Raw genomic sequence first — 19,555 nt, 5'->3', positions numbered from 1 at the left:
CGTGCCCTTGTACCGTCACAATTTACCCGTACGTCTTACAACACGTTGGCAAAATGCGTCCCTTTTACATTATTCCGTTGGTCTTCCCTGCTTTGGGATTGGCAAACAGGTCAGAAGACAATTTCGCGGTAAATATGCATATTCACTACACTCATATTGGCTCCTATGTTAATAGCTGGTATTCAAGGCCGTGCTTTTCGGTAATGATTACGAATTCGATGTTGAAAGAGGACCATGTGTCAACCTGAAGAGAGGCCAGTACGTGATTCCGAAGTGCCCCTCAGGAATGCTACAAAACGAAAAAACGTCGCTGATACTGTAAACCCCAGGCCGACTTTTCACGAGATCAAGGTCACCGGGCACGATGTGTGCACCGTTTATGCGTGCGTATATATCTTGCCTCTTGGTTGATATGCTTCAATGCTAATAAAAACCACTTCAGAAATCTCAAATGCGATACTAAAGTTAGAGAGTTTCGAGCGGGTGTTCACGAGATTACGAATGTTGTGTTCAAGTCTATCAAATGCACCGTGTCAGAAGAGCTATAAATTGAACATCTAATGCCAGATAGAGAAGCCCAGGATGGTTCAAGGAAAAGATTTAACCAACTTTTTGACTCTAGAACCTACAAAGGCGAGGAATATACAACGTTATACCAACTTCGGCTGACTGGCCTGGATCTTTAGCGAGTGCTGTGGCAAGAGACTTCATGTGACAAGGGTTGAACTAGAAGGCCTGGAGCAAAAGGCTTCAATTCAATAATAATCTCAAGGCTGTCAGAGGTCCTTGGTTTTCTAAGAGGAAGAGAGTGATGAGTGACCACGATATATACATGAAGAAAGCGTCTGTGCCTAGGGCTTCTGGCCGGTCATGTGTTCAATCTATGTAATCAACAGGTCCTTTATCGGTGAAGCCCCTTTGTTGGGCTTCAAGGATGTTGGGCCTTTTCCGTGTAACACTCCAGAACAAGATCCGCTCCCGCCCGGGCAAATTTGTTCAAGTAGTAATTGGATATGGTTTTCAGCTCTTTTACTTTCAATTCAGATTTAGTCCGTGAGCTATGCCATGTTCCGGCTCAGTTGCGTTCGGGGATTGACACCACGCTGTATCCTGCAGATTCTGCCAGCCACATTTGGCGACAATTTCAGGGCTACAGATAGCGAGAGAAGAGCCAAAAAGAGCACGCATATAAGCTGGTTATCGCTCAGCTGAGGGCGTCTATCGCTGGACATGTTTGCCCCGCAACTCGGTCGTCGTACTCGCTAGCCTCTCTGACAGTCACAATGGTGTTGTCTACGATAAACCCATTGAACGGCTGTTCTACCTGCTGTGCGCTATGAAGAGAGAGTCAAGGCAGGGAAATTAAGCAAGAAATACCCCTCTCAAAATCTTATCATTCGACCAAGTTGGTAGGGTTTGTGCCGGCAACTCCAAGTACACCTCATGGACGAAACCACAACTACAGCCATGTTCACCGTTGACCTCGTTGTACCTTGACTGATCATATTATTACTTGACACTAGCATTGAGAAGTGCATATGAGTCCCCACCCCCCGTCTATGTATTGCAATGGCACAGTGGTAATTGCGCAATCCACACACAACATTGTTGCGGGCACGGAGTAGTCATACAGCATAAGACATGGTCCAAGTCTGGTCGAAACACAGAGTCGAGGCTTCTAGAGCATGTTAATGGCTGCCCAAATTCATCGTATGTCTCGAGAAGTACATTTCTAGCGAAATTTCCCCTTTATAACTGCATCTGATGGTAGTACAACATGCTGTACTTGGAGATACAACACTCCACATCGCACATAACTCCTGTCGGGTCAATGAGCCGAGCCGTAATATACATTGGATAAAGAAGCGTCGGAGATGAGAAAAGGGTTCAAGCATCAATTTCATGCTACTAGGGAAAGACGAGCGGGTGTAAACACTTCTAAATTCGTAACGGAGCACGCCTTATGAACTGACTTACCGGCCGACGGACGTGAACTGACTACTCCGTACGGAGTAATTGCTCAGATATTCACTGACCCAACTCACACTTGTAATCCGTAGTACGAATCCAAACGGTCCTTCCCGCAGCCCAAGGCATCCACACAAGGGTTTGGGTCACCTCAAAATCCCTCTCCATATCCTGCACGTTATTATGAACCTTTCACCGAAGTAGCACAACATGGATGAGCCATGCCGGCCTAGTTGTCAACCAAAATTTTGCTGACATGAACCCCACTGGGCGTAGATACAACCAACGATAGCTCGAAGCAGGAAATGAATACCGGGGTTCATTGTTGTACCGCATACTAGTAGCTGTAAGACGAATCATCTAAAATTAGATATATGAGAGCTGTCACATCACATCTCGCGGTCTCGACTTGATTCTCCTGCACTGGTCAAGAGCCTCCTTGGTAGGAGCATCGCCGCGTGAGTTGAGGGGAAGACCACAAGAAGAGCATGATAGCCGAAACTAGTCCGAGCACCCATTGCATCGTACTTGTTGACCATTATCTTACCCAATTTAATTTTGCAGAGAACACTCCGAATAGCTGTCGAGACTGAGCAAGCGACGAGTTACATCACTATCCTGCTATTCAAGGACAATCCTCCCTGCTAAAGATTGCATCTCGAAAGCTAGCTAGCGTCATTGGAAGTCGGATTGGATCACAGTCGTTACCAAGAATTTGCCGCTATTGCTTGGAGAATCTCATCTATCCCAAACATGGATCAAGAGGAGCCTGAGCTCTGTGACGTTCTGACTCCAAAGAAGCCAGAGTCGACGCATTTCATGATAAAAGAAGATGATTACGACAAGAAGAGTCGTCTAAAAAGGCGGGCTAGGCGGTGCTTTTTACCTTGGGCCTCTGAGGCCTCATGGTGTCTTGTCGCTTCCCTTCTTCTAGGCTTGCTTGTTTTCGCCCTGAAGCAGTTTGATGGCAAAGCACAACCGAAGTGGCCCCTTGGTCTGTCGTTAAACACTCTGATTGCCTTTCTGTCAACCATCTGCCGATCTATTATGGTCCAACCGATCGCCGAAGGTCTTTTGCAGTTGAAATGGAATTGGTTTGCCGGTAAAGGACGCCCTCTTCGAGATATCCGTCTATTCGACAAGGCAAGTCGTTCATCCTGGGCAAGCATTAAATTGGCCACAAAACTGCGAGGGAGGTGCGTGCCGGCCAAACAACTCAGCCCCAGTTGAAATGCTAACTTGACTAGGTTTATACCTATGGGAGTATTGGCTTCACTTGTCCTTGTAGCCAGTCTGGGGACATCATTTATTACGCAGTCTACCATTTCCTACTCAACGCGGACAGTTGTGGCACATAACAAAAGTGCTGTATCCTTTGCTTCTTTGCAATTTCCTATAGGAGTAAATCCACAACTGAAAAAACCCAGTAGGTTCATGATTGCAGTTTATTAAGTTTTTACCCTCTTTTCTACCTAACCCCCCCGGGGTTGAAGCCCCTTGAAGATATAAAAAGGGAGAGGAGGAGGAATTAGAATAAAAGCAGAAACTAATCAGATCTTTCAAGTCATTTACGCCGAAGATGGCATGCTTCGTGCAGCGGAAAGGTCTCTTGTGTACAGGATTGATGAAGATGAAGAAGGCTCGTCTGCACTCAAGCCGCACTGCCCTACTGCAAACTGTCGGTGGCCGATATTCAGCTCCTTGGCTGTATGTGTGAGTATGGGCAATGTCACAGAGTATCTGACCAAAGTCGACTATTATATGACTCTACCAAAGGAGTTCGGGCGACTCAACGGCGGCCTTAATATTACATCTCCCGCCTACTCAGCTGGTCCAGTGGCATGGGATAATCCCAATGCCACTAAGCCTTTATACAAGTGGGAAAACTCGGATATTGTGCCACTATCACTTGCTCAGGCCTTCTTTCTTTACGAGATCCCCACGAATGAAACCCATGACACGCAGTTTGAGGCCGTGGAAGTTGTATGGCACTACTGCGTCCACACTTACAACATCTCCGTTACAGATAATGTCGCAAATACAGAATTGTTGGCGTCTGAACTGGAAGTAAGCCAGAGGGGTGACAGAAATGAGTCCTTCACGCTACTTGCCACAAACGGGCACCGCGAATTCAGCCTAACTTCCCTCGGTATGATGTATGCTTTTCGGCGTAGACTTTCAACTACAATTGTAGGACATTGGGAATACTTCGTGTCTCCAGAGTCACTTAATTATAATGAATTCACGTATCAAATAGGGCAAAACGTATACAGTGGCTGCGTATCGCCCAATCCTAACAAACCCACGCAATTATGCAGACAAATGATGTGGAGCAACCTCAGGAACGTAACAGAGACTATGGCTCTGGCCATGACAAATTTGTGCGTTGGTTTGGCAATTTACTGCGCTTATGAACAGAAGACTAACCGAAACATACTAGCATGCGAGCTAATCAGGTCAACGGTACTGTCCAAGGAGAGGCTCTGGAGTCGGAAATCTTCATCACCGTACGATGGGCATGGATTTCATTTCTAGCGGCCCAGATTGGCTTGACTATCGTATTCATATGGGCAGTTGCAGCATGTACCTCCAACCTGGAAGTTCCTGTGATCAAGGGTTCGAATGCGGCGGAACTTTTTGCGATTCGCAAGTCGGATATGGAAACGACAACACTCGGCACAGTAAACGGAAAGCAAGCCGGCATTGACCAAAAGATTGACAAGAAGACATTGGGAACCCTGGTTCGAGATTATGATACCTGGCACCTGGAAATTCACTCCAAGGACTAGGCACCAGAGAGTCTCATTACATGCAGTATGTGGCATGGGGGTTGGCTGTTTGCAATTGTCGCGTTTTCAACAGTAATTTACGCAGTGGGATGAGGCATGTCGATTGAGCAAAACGACGATATTGGTGACGTCTGGAGGACTAGAAGGAAAGTATGAAACCTGGGAAATTGACCCTTTTTATACCCTGTTGGAGCCTTTGAAGACCCCTGTGATGATGCTCATCCGAGCCCTTATCTTGAACCGTAGAAAAAGCAAATATCATGACATCTGGACCTTTGTACCTTCAATTATCGCCTGTTTGACTTAAAAGCAATACCCCAACTCCAGGGTCTAGGCAGAAGTGCGTACCTTGCTCTTGGACATTGAATATCTATATACTACTGGATAAAGACGTCGCATTTATTTTCATTCAGGAACTTTGCTAAACTTGCGGTAATGCCCACTTTACCATCTCTTTGAACTTTAAGACGTCTCCTATCTTCGATGGAAACAAAGCATTCGGCGCAGCGAGTCTAAGAATGTGACAAGGGCTAAAGGCTTGGAGTATCATGGCTCAATTCATCTAATAACAAGCAGCCTTTAGTATCCCTTTGGATGTTCGAAGGTGCCCATTTTGTACCGAACAAGGACGTCAAACAATTGAAAATCTTGATATAAGAGTTACATTAATATACCAGGAGATTGTATAGAGATATAAGTACCGCATATCTCCGTGTATGCAAAAAGATACATATATAGTAATTTAACGCACTATACAGGTACCAGCGAGTATCTACCAGGTATCTCAGACAAAATGGACCCGGTACAAAATCGGCACCTTCGAACACCCAAAGCAATAACTGGTTTTAAAGTTGACAAAGCAGCGCAACGCAAATTGCAAACGCCACCGTCGAAAGCGCTCGTTAGGTTCTATGATGACGTCCTACCCCGGATATCCAAGAGGCAATGATCATCTGCGGAGACGCCCACCGGACCTTTTTAGGTGTGTTACGCATGCATTAGCCGTCGCTTTCGCGTTATCATGCGAATGGCCTTCCCCGGATTGCAACATTGCACGACCAGGCCGGCAAAGGTGATTTGCGCACGACGAGAGCAAGTGGAGATGAAGGACGCGCTAGCTTATCTTCTTATCTGGGGGAAGCATCGATTCCTTATCTTCAAACAAGAGCTATCTGTACTCTCAATATACATCAATTGTCGCTACATAATGTTCGTGGACACAAGTACCGAGCAGCCGATGGCGGCAAGTCACTCCCCGAGATCCGAGATTGAAGACCCCGACTCTAGGTTCGCGATAAAGTACCCTCGGCAAGTCTCAATACCGAGATGAGCACTTGTGAGACGCAGTCGAGGTTTTCGTCCGATCAATTCTAGGGTTAGGCTGGCTCAACCTTTTGCCGCACTGTTGGTTATGGCTCATTGAAGAGGATTCTAGCAACTAGCAGACATCCAACGAGAACCACTCAACACTGTATGACAGGCAAAAGATCTCGGCAAGGCTGCGAAGAGTGTCGCCGGCGACGGAGAAAGTGCAATGAGCAGAAACCGCGCTGTGGGCAATGCTCTGCTTTCAACAGGACCTGCAAGTATTCGCTGAGACTCGTTTGGGGCAACGCAAGGAAATACAACAAGGCATGTGGCGACCAGCCTTTGCAGAATAGGAACCAACTCATCCCGAGTAAAGGTAGTGTCAACTCTGTGCCTTTGACGTACTTTGTATTAATCGCCAGCAGAGGATAGCCATGGTCCACGGGCAAATGAGACAAAGCATCTCGCTCGAGAACCCCCTGAACTCTCGAGGGTTTTGCCTCGATCCCTGCCAAATGGCATTCAACTGCCGCCTAAATATCAGAGGCTCCTAAGTTACTTTGTCGACAATGTCCTTGCCTCTCTTTCTTGTCACCCCTTGATACACGAGGATCTTCGTACGGGCCTGGTCCCCATAATGCTCGAGTCACCTCAGCTCATGTCAGCCTGCCTCGCCTTATCTGCCGCAGGCCTCCTATCCCGAGGAACTCTAGAAATGGATGGCGTCCAAGTATTGTCGATTCTAGGCCACTTGCAAACCTCGGGTCTTGCGTTATTGCGAAATGCCCTCGGGACGGGACAGATGGTTGAGACATTGCTAGCCACGTGCCTTGTTTGGTGCCTCACAGATGTCTTTACACATCGCGAGGGCATGTCGTCCTGGCGAGTCCATTTGCAGGGCATCAAGGCTCTTCTAAACACAACAGAAGCTCATGGCGATAGTATCCCCGCACCTGGTTCCATCCAGTCAGCCATGAGGCATCTATACCAACTATATCTGTCGCTTCAGACACTTCCGTACATCCCGAACTTGGAATCAACAGACACACCAGCGCGCTTGGGCACGCAACCCTCCCCAATGTTTCAATGGGCAGCCATAGCCAGCCCCGAAATAGACGGCTTCCTCGGCTACAGCAACGAGCTACTAGATGTCTTGCAACAAATCGACCGGCTGTCACAGCTCGACACTCACGGAGAGGCACAAAGATTCGAGACCGACATGCTTCTCGGCAAGCTCAAAGGAATGATGCTGCGCGACGCCAAAACCCCGCCGCACATCTCGATCGGCATCCCCTTGTCGGCGGAACACGGCCGCGATTTCGCGCTCTGCCACCAAACCTTTCAGCAAGCAACCCTGATTCACCTGTACAGACGACTATACCACCTTCCGTCGGGGTCTCTGCCGATCCAAGCTGCGGTGCGCTCCATGGAGGAAATGGTCAGCAGTATGATTCAGGGACAGCCATGCCACACTTGGGTCGCCATGGCCATGCCGCTCTTCACTCTCGGCTGTGAGGCGTACACTAAGGAGAGGCAGCTCTTTGTATTGGACAAGATCAACAAGCTCGAGGAGTGTATTGGCTCGCTGCACGTCAAGCTCATCAGGCAAGCGTCAAGGGATGTGTGGAAAGTCCGGGAGCGGCTGGGAGATGGTCGAGGCGCCTTGTGCGCGCATCAACTCTTGAGTAAGTACGCGTCTGGCAGTTTCCGACTCGGGCTGACATGGCAATTTAGATGAATTACAGTACAACATTATTCTTTTCTGAAAACTAAAAGACTTCAACCTTTCAATATTGCTTGAATAGAGCTGTCATGCTATATTTGTCCTCTGGCGTGTTGATTTCCAGGTGACTCAGGAACAGTGCTTACGATTCAAATCCAACTCACAAGCCAGTCGTCACCAATTGTTAGCGCACGCCTCACAGCTCGTAGCTCTCTCCGGCACTCATCATGTTGCTCAACGGGCCCTTTTTCACCATGATGCTCATCACCTCATAGAGCACGTCGGCTGCAGCCATGGTAGTATGCTCGGCGTTGGTATCATACGCAGGCTGTTTTCCGCGGCGGTTAGTTACAGTGTCTGCTCCGTTTCTCAAGCACGTCGACTACATACCGCCACTTCCACAATATCAGCCGCAATGAGATTAAGATTCTCAAGACCGCGGAGGATAGTCCTGAGCTCCCTGGTTGACCAGCCCCCTGTTTCGGGGGTACCGGTGGCGGGGGCAAAAGCAGGGTCAAGCGTGTCAATGTCAATAGACAGGTAGACGGGCCTCTGGGTGCCGATTCGACGGACGATCTTGTCAATGATGCCCTGTGTTCCGATGGTGTCAATCTCGCGCGCTTCTACAATCTCGAAGCCGCAGTATCCGTCGTTGTCGTAGTCGCTGGGCCCGCTTAGCGTTGTGCGAATGCCAGCGTGGATGTTGCTGTCGTTGGCGAGCAAGCCCTCTTGGGATGCGTGGTAGAAGTAGGTGCCGTGATTGATGGAGGCGACCTCGGACGGCGATCCGCCAAAGACCTTTGGCTTCCCTGTGCTTATCGTCAGTATGAGCCTCAGACTGGCTGGTGAAGCACCGAGTGGCTTACACGTGTCCAGATGACTGTCGAAGTGAATCACCGAGACGGGCCCATAGGCGCGGTTGATGGATCGTAGAAGAGGCAAGGTGATGGTATGGTCTCCGCCAAGGGTGATGACACGGGGCAAAGTCCTCCCCTTGATTGCCGGGCCTCGTTTATCAGCGTCTGTGGCGGGGGATCGGGACAGGATCTCGAAATGGCCTTCCTCGATCTGCTTGAGGGCCCATGTGTTGTCGTAGCTTGGTCCTGGTCAGCGACATTCCTACATGGATGGCTGGAGACTCACGATGTGACTGGAATATCACCGCAGTCGAGGACGGTGGCCCAGCTGTTGAAGGGATTGGTTTTGAGTGGGACGTTGTAGCCGCCGCTGACATGCTGGTGAGAATTTTCTCCGTGAAGTCATGGCGGGGGTAGAACATACTATAGGTTCAGTCTGCGGGAGCCTTGTCGGATACCGGAAGGTCCAAAGCGCGCACCGGGACGATATGAAGTTCCGGTATCAAATGGGGCCCCTGTCGAATGTCAGTCATATTACAGTGAAGCCAAGTGCTAGTTCCATACCGATGAAAGCAACGTCGTATTTTGCATCACGATTTTTTAGACAAGGTTCGTAGGGAAGCCGCCCAAAAGTTGAGATGCCGGAGAAGACCGAGTCTGCCTACAGTCGGGTTAGTAGTTTGATTTTGGCAGATGACGACGGGCATAGAATCTGCATCACCTGTGTGCCGCCATCCCCAGGCAGCGTGTTGTACCATAAGGACTGATGAGGTCCGGCAAGGCTTTTCTGCTCATGTCCCGCATGGGCGGCGGCAATAGTCACCCAGCCAAAGACCAAGATTGCCGAAGAGACCATTTTGCTTTTTGATTGTGTCTTGCGTTTTGGGTTGAGGAAATCCTAGAGCGTTGGGTTTTCTGCAGCAATCCAATTCTTATCCAAGTGGTTCAAGTCCAGCCCGGAAGCCAGTGAGCACTTTTATATAGGACCTTGTAGTCAAACCTGTTCTTCCAAACATTGCCACGTCGGTTCAAGCTTCGGATATAATTCATCTTATCAACCTCGTGCCATGTTCATAAGCGGCTATTTCACCAGACACGGTTTAGCGGCCCCGCCTCCACACTTGTCGCCCCCACAATTGAAGCCTCCGGTCCGGAAACCTTTATCGTGGCTATATTGCCAAATCGGGCGAAACTCCTTGGATTCCGATTCTGATAAAAGTTCAAACGTTGTGTAATCGTGCTTCACCTATACGCCACAATCAAACCCTTATCGCAACGCGTTTCGCTGGTTGTACATTCAATAGTAAGCAGGACACATGCCTTTCAAAAATTGACTTGTCCAATGTACAATGATACTACAATCTACACAAATATACAGCAAAATCTTGCCAAGTGCCACAGTTGTAATGTAGTATACAACAGCAAAACTCAAAGCCGCCCCGATCGAAACCGCCGTCGCCATCAAGACTTTCACCAAAAGCACAAGCTACAATGGAGACGCCTCAAGCTCACGTTACCGCGTTGCCGCCGGTGCCCGAACCATATGCCAACGAAACGACGCCTTTACTCCCCGAAACCCAGTATACAGCCGTACCTCCTCGACCAGAATACGCCAAATGGCTAGGCGAAACGTGGTTTCTAACAAAGGCATCGATACCCATCATTCTCGCCTACATGCTCCAAAACAGTCTGCAGACAACGTCCATTCTGGTAGCAGGCCGTCTCTCCTCCGAAGCCCTGGCCGTCTCTGCCTTCTCCTACATGTTCGCCATGGCGACAGCGTGGCTCGTCGCCCTCGGCGGCACCAGCGCCCTGGACACGCTGGCCGCCAGCAGCTTCACAGCCTCCAAGGACAAGCGCAATCTCGGGATTCTCTTGCAAAGAGGGCTGTTGGTCTTGACCGCCTTCTACGCCGTCATCGTCCTCTTGTGGTGCTTTTCTGAGCCTCTTTTTAGGATGCTGGGGCAGCCGGAGCACATTTGCACGCAGAGTTCGCGCTTTCTCCGGCTGCTCGCTCCAGGAGGCCTCGGGTACGTCTGGTTCGAGGCGACCAAGAAATTCCTACAGGCGCAGGGAATATATCGCCCTGGAACGTACGCCCTGCTCGTTGCGTCTCCGGTCAATCTCGTCCTTAATTACCTCTTGATTCACAAATTTGGCTTTGGCCTGTACGGCGCTCCCATAGCCACCGGCATATCATACTGGCTTTCTTTTTGCCTTTTGGTAGCCTATGCGGCGTTTGTCAAGGGCAGCGAGTGCTGGGGTGGGATTCAACTCAAGAGGGCTATGGCCAACTCGCTGCCCTTTGCTAAGCTTGCCCTTCTGGGTTTCGTCCACGTCGGAACCGAGTGGTGGGCGTTTGAGATTGTTGCTCTGGCCGCGGGCCGCCTTGGTACGACTTCGCTTGCCGCCCAGTCTGTCGTCATGACTGCCGACCAGATTATCAACACGATCCCGTTTGGTCTGGGCGTGGCAGAGTCGGCACGCTTGGCGAATCTTCTGGGGGCCCGAGACCCCGTGGCGGCCAGGCGGTCTGCCCATTGTGCCGCTGGCCTCTCCGTCTTGTTTGGCTCCGCCATTCTCAGTATTCTGTTGGCAACAAGATATTCGATCGGGGGGCTGTTCAACAGTGACGAGCGCGTCATTGGCCTTGTTGCGCATATTATTCCCTACGTGGCCTTGTTCCAGATCGCGGATGGGTTGAACGGCAGTTGCGGCGGAGCGCTGAGAGGCATGGGACGTCAATGGGTTGGAGCTCTTGTCAACTGCGTAAGCTACTATGGGGGCGCCCTTCCTGCTGGCATCTATCTCGCCTTTCATGGATGGGGGTTGGCCGGTCTCTGGGTAGGACAATGTGTGGCCTTGTCTCTCGTGGGCATCTTGGAGTGGATTATAGTGGGCTTGAGCAACTGGGACCACGAGGTGCAAAAGGCCGCTGGTCGATTGGGCGAGGATAACCAGGAGCACAATTTGCCTAGATAGTTGCCACAGATCTGGGAGAAAGTAAAATTTACACGTCAAGTTTCCGCTCTGTACTTGAACTCGTCTTGCCCATAGCCAGGAGCCTCCCCTACCAAATCAACCAATACCTTTCTTAAAACCAAGGTAGCGATTACAGACAAATCCAAATTGTGAATCAAGTCTTCAAGTATCTATTCTTCTTGCTATTGATAACTCGTAGTCAAACTGGCCAATCAGAGTACATGGCTTGAACGAGATAAGGTTTAGACACCAGGCAAGTGTCTCGCTGATAAGGCGCGTAAATTTCCGTTCATGGTAATTTTATGGCCCTCACGCCAAGCCGCCCGAGCCGGGAGTCGTGTGACGCTATTTGTGCGGCTGAAGATGGACAATTCTGCGGCTCTAGGCCCGATTTCAACCGATTGGTTTTTCAAAATGCGCGCGCGATCATCGGAGGTATGACAGCACAAATCAGCCGACTCGCCGTGGCCGGCCAGAGGAGAGACTGAACATGATAAGAAGTTGGCGTTTCAGGCCACTACCATAACCGCCGGAAAACGCTTCGACGATAAGGCAAACACCATCATCACACAGTGTTGTATATAACATCAAATACGAGTGTCAGTTTTAATACACCCAGCCATGGTTCTTTATAGTCATGAAAATCTTTTCGTTGAATCAGTCTATAATTGATGACTCAATTCCGTGAACTTGTTAAACCCTTGGCAACATGGTCATCTCCAAGACGATACAACACGGCAGCAACCACGAAAAGCCCGCCGTTGTTACTGATTCAGTAGGTTCGAATGCAGATGCATCACCGAGTCATGAAACAACCGAATTTGTCTTGAGCAAAGATGGCTTCAAGCTGTTTCCTCAGCCTATTCTTGGCGACCATCTCGACCCTTTAAACTGGTCATTCGCCCAGAAACACATCATCTTGGCCATCATCATGTCCATGTGCGTCTAATACACGGAGCTCTGGGCTTCCATCTTGTAATACACCTCGTGCTAACGTGTCCGCATTGTCAGCTACTTCATGTTTACGTTTATAACGACCACGACGGTGCCCTCCTTCCCGGAGCTCGAGGAAAACTACGCAGCCAGCCTGGAGCAGATGAATTGGACGGTTGCCATTCCTGCTCTCGGCCTCGCTGTCGGGCCTCTGCTGTGGGCTTCCCCGGCAGACATCATCGGACGTCGTCCCATCATCATCTTGGGCACGGCCATGGCCCTGGCTGCTACAGTAGGCGCTGCGCTTGCCCCAAACTACTCGGGCTACATGGCGGCGCGTTTCTTCCAGGGACTCGGCGTCAGTCCTGCCTCCAACGTCGGCCTGGCCGTTATAAACGATTTATTTTTCGAGCATGAGCGCGGCCAAAAGGTGGGACTCTGGGTCTTGGCCATCGATTTGGGTCTCTTGTTCGGCCCTCTTATAGGCGGAGCGGTAGATCTCGCCGGCTACGTTTGGATTCAGTGGTTGTCTGCCATACTATTTGGCGTGATGCTGCTTGCCGAGTTGCTTCTACTGCCCGAGACCTTGTACCCGCGGCACCTCATGTTATCTGAGCAACACCGTAGACGGCACCCATGTACCGATGCCGACAAGGCCGCACCCAGTTACCACGATGCTGAGCGCTTCAAGATACCAAGAACGAAGAAATTGGCATTTATGAATGTTGCTCCGGTTCCGGGTGTCCGGCATCCGAAACCATTCGACACTATTTGTAGGTTTATCAAGACTTTTAAGTATGCTGTAGTTCCTATTTCCATCATGACATACTGCTTTGGCTGGTACTGGTGGGTGTTGTCGGTGGTCACACTTGTTCCCACCGCATATGCGAAACATTCTCCGCAAATTCAGGGGTGAGCCTCACAAAGAATGTTCCGGCGTTAATTACAAAGTGCTCGCTAACTCGGTTGAAGCGTCCTCTATCTGGGACTCATCATTGGTACTCTAGTCTCTGAAGTCTGTTGCTCTGGCAGCCTGAGCGACTGCATCGTTCTTCACTTAAGCAAGCGCAACCACCACCAAAAGACTCCGGAAATGCGCATCTGGCTCGCCTATCCCGCTGCTGCTCTTACGGCAGTGGGATTGATTGTGTGGGGAGTCAGTGTGGACCGCGGTTACCACTGGATAGTCGGTCAAGTTGCTTTTGCCATCTGTAAGTCTTGCCTAGCACCACCCATTTTGGGCTTCGGCTAATCGTGGCCTGAAAGTTGGCGCTGGAATCCAGATGGGCAACACTGCTATATGCTCATATGTAGTGGATGCCTATCCTATGCAAAGCATGGCTATGATGACTTTCTATGCTGTCATGCTCAATTTATCTGCATTTATTGACCCATTTTTCGTCGTTCCGTGGGTCGAAAATGTGGGTTTTACTTGGACTATGGCAGGTCATGCCATTATCACTGTTTTCTTTTGTATCCCTGTTCTCGCATTGCTTCACAGATTCGGAAGAAGCTTGCGTGACAAATCGGGTCAGCCGACATGGGTGAATCCTGAGTTTGAGCGATGTGAAGGTGATGGTGCAAGTTGGTGTTAGTAGCCGAGCGTGAATCCCAGCATGATACTTGCAATAGGGGTACAGCAATCAAGACTTCCTACAGTATATACGTATATTGTCTCTTGGTCTGCTTAGTATTGACGCGTCAAATATTCTGGGCTACGAGGCATGTCTTATTCGGTATCCGAATAGGGTTGCACATGTTTTACATGGACATTCCACGTTACGGTCTATATGCTAGGCCAGCTTTCATTGGAAATCTCCTGAGCCTCTCCTTGTCGTGATCTGCTAGCTGGGGGAGCAAGCAGGTCAATTGGTCTGACAAGCGCGAAGCTTCTTGCTATATGCCTTATAAACTTTACATAGGCATGCTCTTGCCAAAGACGGGCGCCGCGTCTATGTCACTTTTCTTGGAGATGACAGTATTTGTTGCTGCTTAAATCTCTAACTAGCGTATGAGCAGCGTTGAAGTCTTCTTGTTCTAGCTTATCTCCTTCTTCGGGGGGTTAAAATGGCCCGTTTGGATGCCTTCTCGTCGGGGTTGGTTGCTTGAAGGGTGGCGGCGAGGTCATTTGACTTCCTACAGAGTCCAAGGCCGCTCGTGGTGCGGCTATCCTATTCATCCAGATGCAACTGTGCGCGCAACTGATCTTTCCCTAGATTTACGTAACTGCTAGGACAGAAGAAAACGTTGAGTTTTTTGTGAAAAAGGATTAAATTCCCCGTAAATACATTTTTCACTCGCGAAACGACTCTTTTCTCGACGATGTCATGGCAAAAGCCGGGGGCAGAGGCGTCGACCTTCCACTACCAGAGGATGAAATGGACATGCAGCACTTGAATCTATTGGCCTAGACTCGCTCGTGAGTATTGGGATCCGTAACTGGTGGCTGAGGATGCTCGGACCGGAGATAATAGCTTTAGCGATTGTGAAGGCGGGCAGTATTAAGGGGCTGGGTAAGCTGGTAATTGCAGATCTGAAGAAAAAGTACGACGAGGGGCCAGATCTTTCATCGGATATCGCGAACAATGCGTCTTTGGTGAACCACGTGAGATAATGCTAGTAATTATCTACCAGAGTTGTCTTGATTACAGTTCAAGTTGTGCTATGGTAGACTTGAGTTATTTCATCCTTAGTTGCTTCTATTAGCCTTGGTATTATAACCAAGTGTCACGGTGTTATCCGAGCAAACTCGACAATAATCGCTGCCCAGGTGCCGCTTTTAGCCGCCAAGACACGTGGGGCATTAATGCTGCACACCCCATAAACGGCCTAGTGTGGTTCGGTTCGGCCCGAAACACCAAGCCGTTTATAACCCTAGGGTTAAGCTCGAGATTGGACCCCCATTGCAGAACAACTATGCCAATGACAGGATCACGCCAGTCCATGATTCTTACCTTCATGAATGGAGTGGGTCAACTTCGAGATTGCCTGCTTCTCTATTGTCACGTCGCTATGGTTCTGCAGAGCGAGGACGTCTCTCGAACTGGCCAAGTCCCACAAGGTCAAGACCACGTTCAAGTCGAGAAACGGCGGGCATGTGATTAAGAACCTTGACGTCGATATACTTGGCCACCTCTTCCATAAGTCGGCGGCCATGGCATCGCAGAGCTTCAACTGCTGCCCTACCAACATGCTGGACATGCCCCCAGCCGAGAATGGGCAAGAGCTTGTTGTCAGGCTATGTGACAAGGGCCTAGGTTAGAGTAATTACTCAATTCATCTAATAACAGTCTTTGGTATCAAAGGTCCTTAGTTTTTCTTAAGGCCTTAGTGGTCAAAAACGTCTTTAAATACAAGAAGTTAGTGAGGACCTTTTGCCCTAATTCCGTGACCGTAGCCCTTGTGTGACCAGCCATTTCCGTGTAACACAAGCTTCCCCCTTCTTCTAGCTTGACCTCGAGCTAGTATTCGGGTTATGATGATGATGATGATAATGATATTTATGATGATAATGATGATCCGCAGGACCTAGTATCAGGTATAACTACCAGCGCGAAAATGCTCCTATGACCTCCGTAGGACCTAGTCAGAGGCAGGAATACCTGCTTGCTAGCGGAAAGAGGTCTAATACATCCTTGTGACCTAGCAGAGGCTGGTTGCTTGCTAGCTAAGGATAGAAGGATTTATACCTTTAAGGGAAAACTATTATTTGTGATAAGGGCCTAGCTTAGAGTAATTACTTAATTTATCTAATAATAGTTTTTAGTATTAAAGGTTCTTAGTTTTCTTTAAGGCTTTAGTAATTAAAAATATTTTTAAATATAAAAAGTTAGTAAGGACTTTCTGCCCTAATCCCGTGACCGTAGCCCTTGTGTAACCAGCTATTTCCGTGTAACAGGCTACTACTTCACGATATTAGTTTTTGCTACTAACTCTAAATATATTACTGAAAAAGCTATTATATAAATTTATAGCAAGATGTATAATAGATAGAAAATAAGTATAGGCGCTAAGGTTAAAAATAAAGATATATAGGATATACTTTTTAGTAAGGTTAAGCAATAGGATAATTTAGGGTTAAGCATGTAATTCTAGAGAATTCCTTGATTGCTAGATATGATGGGCGGCGGGGTCACAGCTCCTGTACTCGGCACCGACACCCCCCTTGGTTTCAATCTTTCCAATGTTCTTAAGCCAGGGAGATTTCTGGCCTATCTGGCATAAAAATACGGCAGTTCGAAACGTCGGCGGGTGCGTACTAACGAGCCCGACCCCCCTTACCCGCTTTACAGGACTGAGTTGGAAGCTGATACCTCGATAGGTATTTCTGATCGATATCTGTGTGTAAGTTGGCGGGGACGCAGTGCAGACCGTTTTTACTTGGTCAAATTTCACTTTCAGCCACGACCAACAACTTTCGGCCGTGAGCCTTCCCACACAGCGTTGATCATGTGCATAATTACGGGCTAGTGTTCGAGGTCCTTGGTCGTCGGCAGTTCCAGAAATCTTAGCACAGCATGACGCCCATCGCCGCTCTCCGGCACTGTTCATCTCTGTGTACGTTCCTTTCGACGCCTGCATCAAAGAGCAACTGCAATATGTCTAAACGACCGCGCTCCGCGGCATCTTCCAGAGCCGTCCTGCCATGAATATTAGCAGCTGGCGCATTGACGTCCGCACCATTGTCAAGAAGGAGCTGAACAGGTTCTGCATTTTGTTTCCTCACTGCATAAGCAAGAGGCGAATCGTAGAATGGCGTGTTTTTTCTGTCTGGAGTAGCACCCATGTTTAAAAGCAATGTAACAACCCCACAATCTTCAGCATACACTGCTTCGATGAACATCTTTCCGGCAAAAGCTGCAAATGTCGGTTCCGTGATGAAGAAGAAAAATTGGAGGAGCTTATCACTTATGCCGCATCACTTGTGCCCTGTTACTGCAGAGGGCACAACGTCGTAAGCACCAACGCATCATGGTGAATCTGAGGTGCCAGACTTGGCGCCGGGGAGATATTGTTGGATGCGGATCGGGTTTCGCAAGCATCGAGTTGTCGATTGATAGCCGGCGCCATTGGCAGGCATCGTTGCTAATACTGACCTGCGTGCATCGTCAGACTTCAAATATTGTGACTGACGGCTGCCCACTGGACCACTACTACATGTATGCAACTGGCCACATTCTCGTCACTTGGAAATACTACCATAATATGCCGGCAAGTGAGCAAACCCACCTCAACCTCACTCTAGTCAGTACCATTGGCTATTCCTGGCAGCATGGTTACTCTAGGCGTCGTGAGGTATCAATAATGCTGGCCTGCACATACAAGCAGCGTCAGTCCTCAGTCTCACGGCTATAAAGCTTCCCCGAGGCCCAGCGACATGCCATTGCGAATCTCAAACTCATCCTTATACCAAGACCGTGACTTTGTTTACTATTACTATCACCAAGTAACCACGTCAATTCCTGTCCGGCGCAATCGTTCAATTGATCATGATTTCCAACAAGATTCCCGCCTATCTCGCCTTTACTGCCCTCATAGCAGCCTCGCCCGTCGCCATCACAGATGGCGAGGGCTCAGTCTTTGCCCGTGGCAGTAGTGTTGACAACTGCGGCGCGTCGATCTTTGAGAACCGTTCCTCCAACGGTTCTCCCCTGGTCGCCGACAGCCGGCGCATGGCCACAAATATCGCCAACGGCGGCACTTGGACCGTTGCCAATCTCGGCCATCGTCAGCTTGTGCAGTACGGCACCTGTGCTTTTGGGGTCGAGGTGCTACGATCCTTCGGCACGCTTACAACACGTATCGGGAATCAGGAAATTATCGATCTCATAAACGAATCAATCAACAGGTTCCAATGGCAAGACAAGGTCGGCGCTGCCGGGAATATGATGTGCCAGACCGAGTCATCCACTCAGAACCGGGTTGCCTGGGGACTCTACCACACCTAAGTGGTTTATTGGTTTGATGGACAGCTGGTTCAGTTTTGGTCTTGTGTCAGACACGCCCGGAGAGGGTTGTAGGCTTAAGCCGCACTACTCGAGGCAATACGCAGCAATAAACTTCACAGTTGGTATTTCGTATGCCAGAGAGGGTGACTAGCCCAGAACCCGGGAGTCAAGACCATGTCGCTCATTCACATAGAAAATCAAAGCTGTGGAGATCTTCTGCTGACAAACGGCAGTCACTTCCTATGCAAGAAATTATCTATTCACTCTCTTAAATAGGAAGTAAAGAGCCTCTGATGTTGTCCAAAGAATCATGGTATCACATGAAGCATGAGGAGATCCAAGTGCCTATCCTGTTTCACCTAGATAACCTTGTACAAAAGTCCCAGAATCTTCACGATAAGCTCCGCATATGTATAGTTACAGGTCGCAATGTTTAGCCGCGCTTCGCCGACTTGAAAGTCATTTGCTAGAACGTGGGACTAACAAACGACATCCTAGCTAGCTCTAGATGACTTGAACTGCCGAATGTGAGGTTCCAGCCTCTATTGTATCACTGCCAGCATGTACATAACATGGCTTGTTCTGTCAGATTCTGATTCCACTTTCCTTTACGCACCAGGAATGCTAGGGAATCTTCCCAATATCAAAGGGTCTTATTTGGGTACCAAGGCATATTTTCCGGGCCTGTGAAAGTTGTGCCGAGTTAGGTATTCAGTTTTGCTGCTCCTACATAAAGGACTTGTTTCGGCATCACATTGATACCAACCAATGTCTCAGCCATGAGTAGACAGCAGTCTCTCTCTAAATGATATATCGGGAAGTGGCGCTCAATGAATCTGCACCAAGGACTCAATCGCGGAGGGCAAAACAGTTGACTCAGGCGCATGGCATTATCTGAGGTCGGGACGTGTTATATAGCAAGATTATTTAGGATAGCTTAAACAAAGTAAGGGACTCTTAATTTCTGATTTTAAAGAGCGGAATAATATAAAATTAAATACGTATTAAAGTATTATTATATAAGTAATAATATTATAATTTTCTATT

General features: G+C 48.9%; 7 protein-coding genes across 7 annotated transcripts; 6 read left to right on the top strand and 1 right to left on the bottom strand.

Moving 5' to 3' along the window:
• Positions 1 to 2,721: 2,721 nt before the first annotated feature.
• MAA_02886 (uncharacterized protein) lies at positions 2,722 to 4,757 on the top strand (the record flags this gene model as incomplete). Its single annotated transcript, XM_007820884.2, has 4 exons — positions 2,722 to 3,164; positions 3,216 to 3,394; positions 3,533 to 4,124; positions 4,409 to 4,757. The coding sequence occupies 4 exons, from the start codon at positions 2,722 to 2,724 to the stop codon at positions 4,755 to 4,757; spliced, it is 1,563 nt and encodes a 520-aa protein (XP_007819075.2).
• A 1,945-nt stretch (positions 4,758 to 6,702) lies between these two features.
• MAA_02885 (C6 finger domain protein) lies at positions 6,703 to 7,831 on the top strand (the record flags this gene model as incomplete). The annotated part of the gene is made up of 2 exons (XM_007820883.2): positions 6,703 to 7,750; positions 7,800 to 7,831. The coding sequence occupies 2 exons, from the start codon at positions 6,703 to 6,705 to the stop codon at positions 7,829 to 7,831; spliced, it is 1,080 nt and encodes a 359-aa protein (XP_007819074.2).
• Positions 7,832 to 7,984: 153 nt separating this feature from the next.
• On the bottom strand, positions 7,985 to 9,501 carry MAA_02884 (agmatinase 1; the record flags this gene model as incomplete). The annotated part of the gene is made up of 7 exons (XM_007820882.1): positions 7,985 to 8,116; positions 8,179 to 8,597; positions 8,655 to 8,884; positions 8,932 to 8,973; positions 9,070 to 9,160; positions 9,210 to 9,306; positions 9,367 to 9,501. The coding sequence occupies 7 exons, from the start codon at positions 9,499 to 9,501 to the stop codon at positions 7,985 to 7,987; spliced, it is 1,146 nt and encodes a 381-aa protein (XP_007819073.1).
• A 635-nt stretch (positions 9,502 to 10,136) lies between these two features.
• Positions 10,137 to 11,627, top strand: MAA_02883 (multidrug and toxin extrusion protein 1; the record flags this gene model as incomplete). Its single annotated transcript, XM_007820881.1, has 1 exon — positions 10,137 to 11,627. One exon carries the CDS (start codon positions 10,137 to 10,139, stop codon positions 11,625 to 11,627), a length of 1,491 nt encoding a protein of 496 aa, XP_007819072.1.
• A 709-nt stretch (positions 11,628 to 12,336) lies between these two features.
• Positions 12,337 to 14,155, top strand: MAA_02882 (MFS transporter; the record flags this gene model as incomplete). The annotated part of the gene is made up of 4 exons (XM_007820880.2): positions 12,337 to 12,566; positions 12,639 to 13,472; positions 13,533 to 13,771; positions 13,875 to 14,155. The coding sequence occupies 4 exons, from the start codon at positions 12,337 to 12,339 to the stop codon at positions 14,153 to 14,155; spliced, it is 1,584 nt and encodes a 527-aa protein (XP_007819071.2).
• Positions 14,156 to 15,522: 1,367 nt separating this feature from the next.
• MAA_11107 (uncharacterized protein) lies at positions 15,523 to 15,822 on the top strand (the record flags this gene model as incomplete). Its single annotated transcript, XM_011413073.1, has 1 exon — positions 15,523 to 15,822. The coding sequence occupies one exon, from the start codon at positions 15,523 to 15,525 to the stop codon at positions 15,820 to 15,822; it is 300 nt and encodes a 99-aa protein (XP_011411375.1).
• A 2,227-nt stretch (positions 15,823 to 18,049) lies between these two features.
• Positions 18,050 to 18,508, top strand: MAA_02881 (uncharacterized protein; the record flags this gene model as incomplete). The annotated part of the gene is made up of 1 exon (XM_007820879.1): positions 18,050 to 18,508. One exon carries the CDS (start codon positions 18,050 to 18,052, stop codon positions 18,506 to 18,508), a length of 459 nt encoding a protein of 152 aa, XP_007819070.1.
• Positions 18,509 to 19,555: the final 1,047 nt, after the last annotated feature.

This window comes from Metarhizium robertsii, assembly GCF_000187425.2.
Source record: "Metarhizium robertsii ARSEF 23 chromosome Unknown MAA_Scf_4, whole genome shotgun sequence".
In the NCBI taxonomy this organism is placed as follows: domain Eukaryota; kingdom Fungi; phylum Ascomycota; class Sordariomycetes; order Hypocreales; family Clavicipitaceae; genus Metarhizium; species Metarhizium robertsii.
The sequence above is the reverse complement of the archived record's forward strand: the minus strand, read 5'-3'. Positions and strand labels throughout refer to the sequence as shown.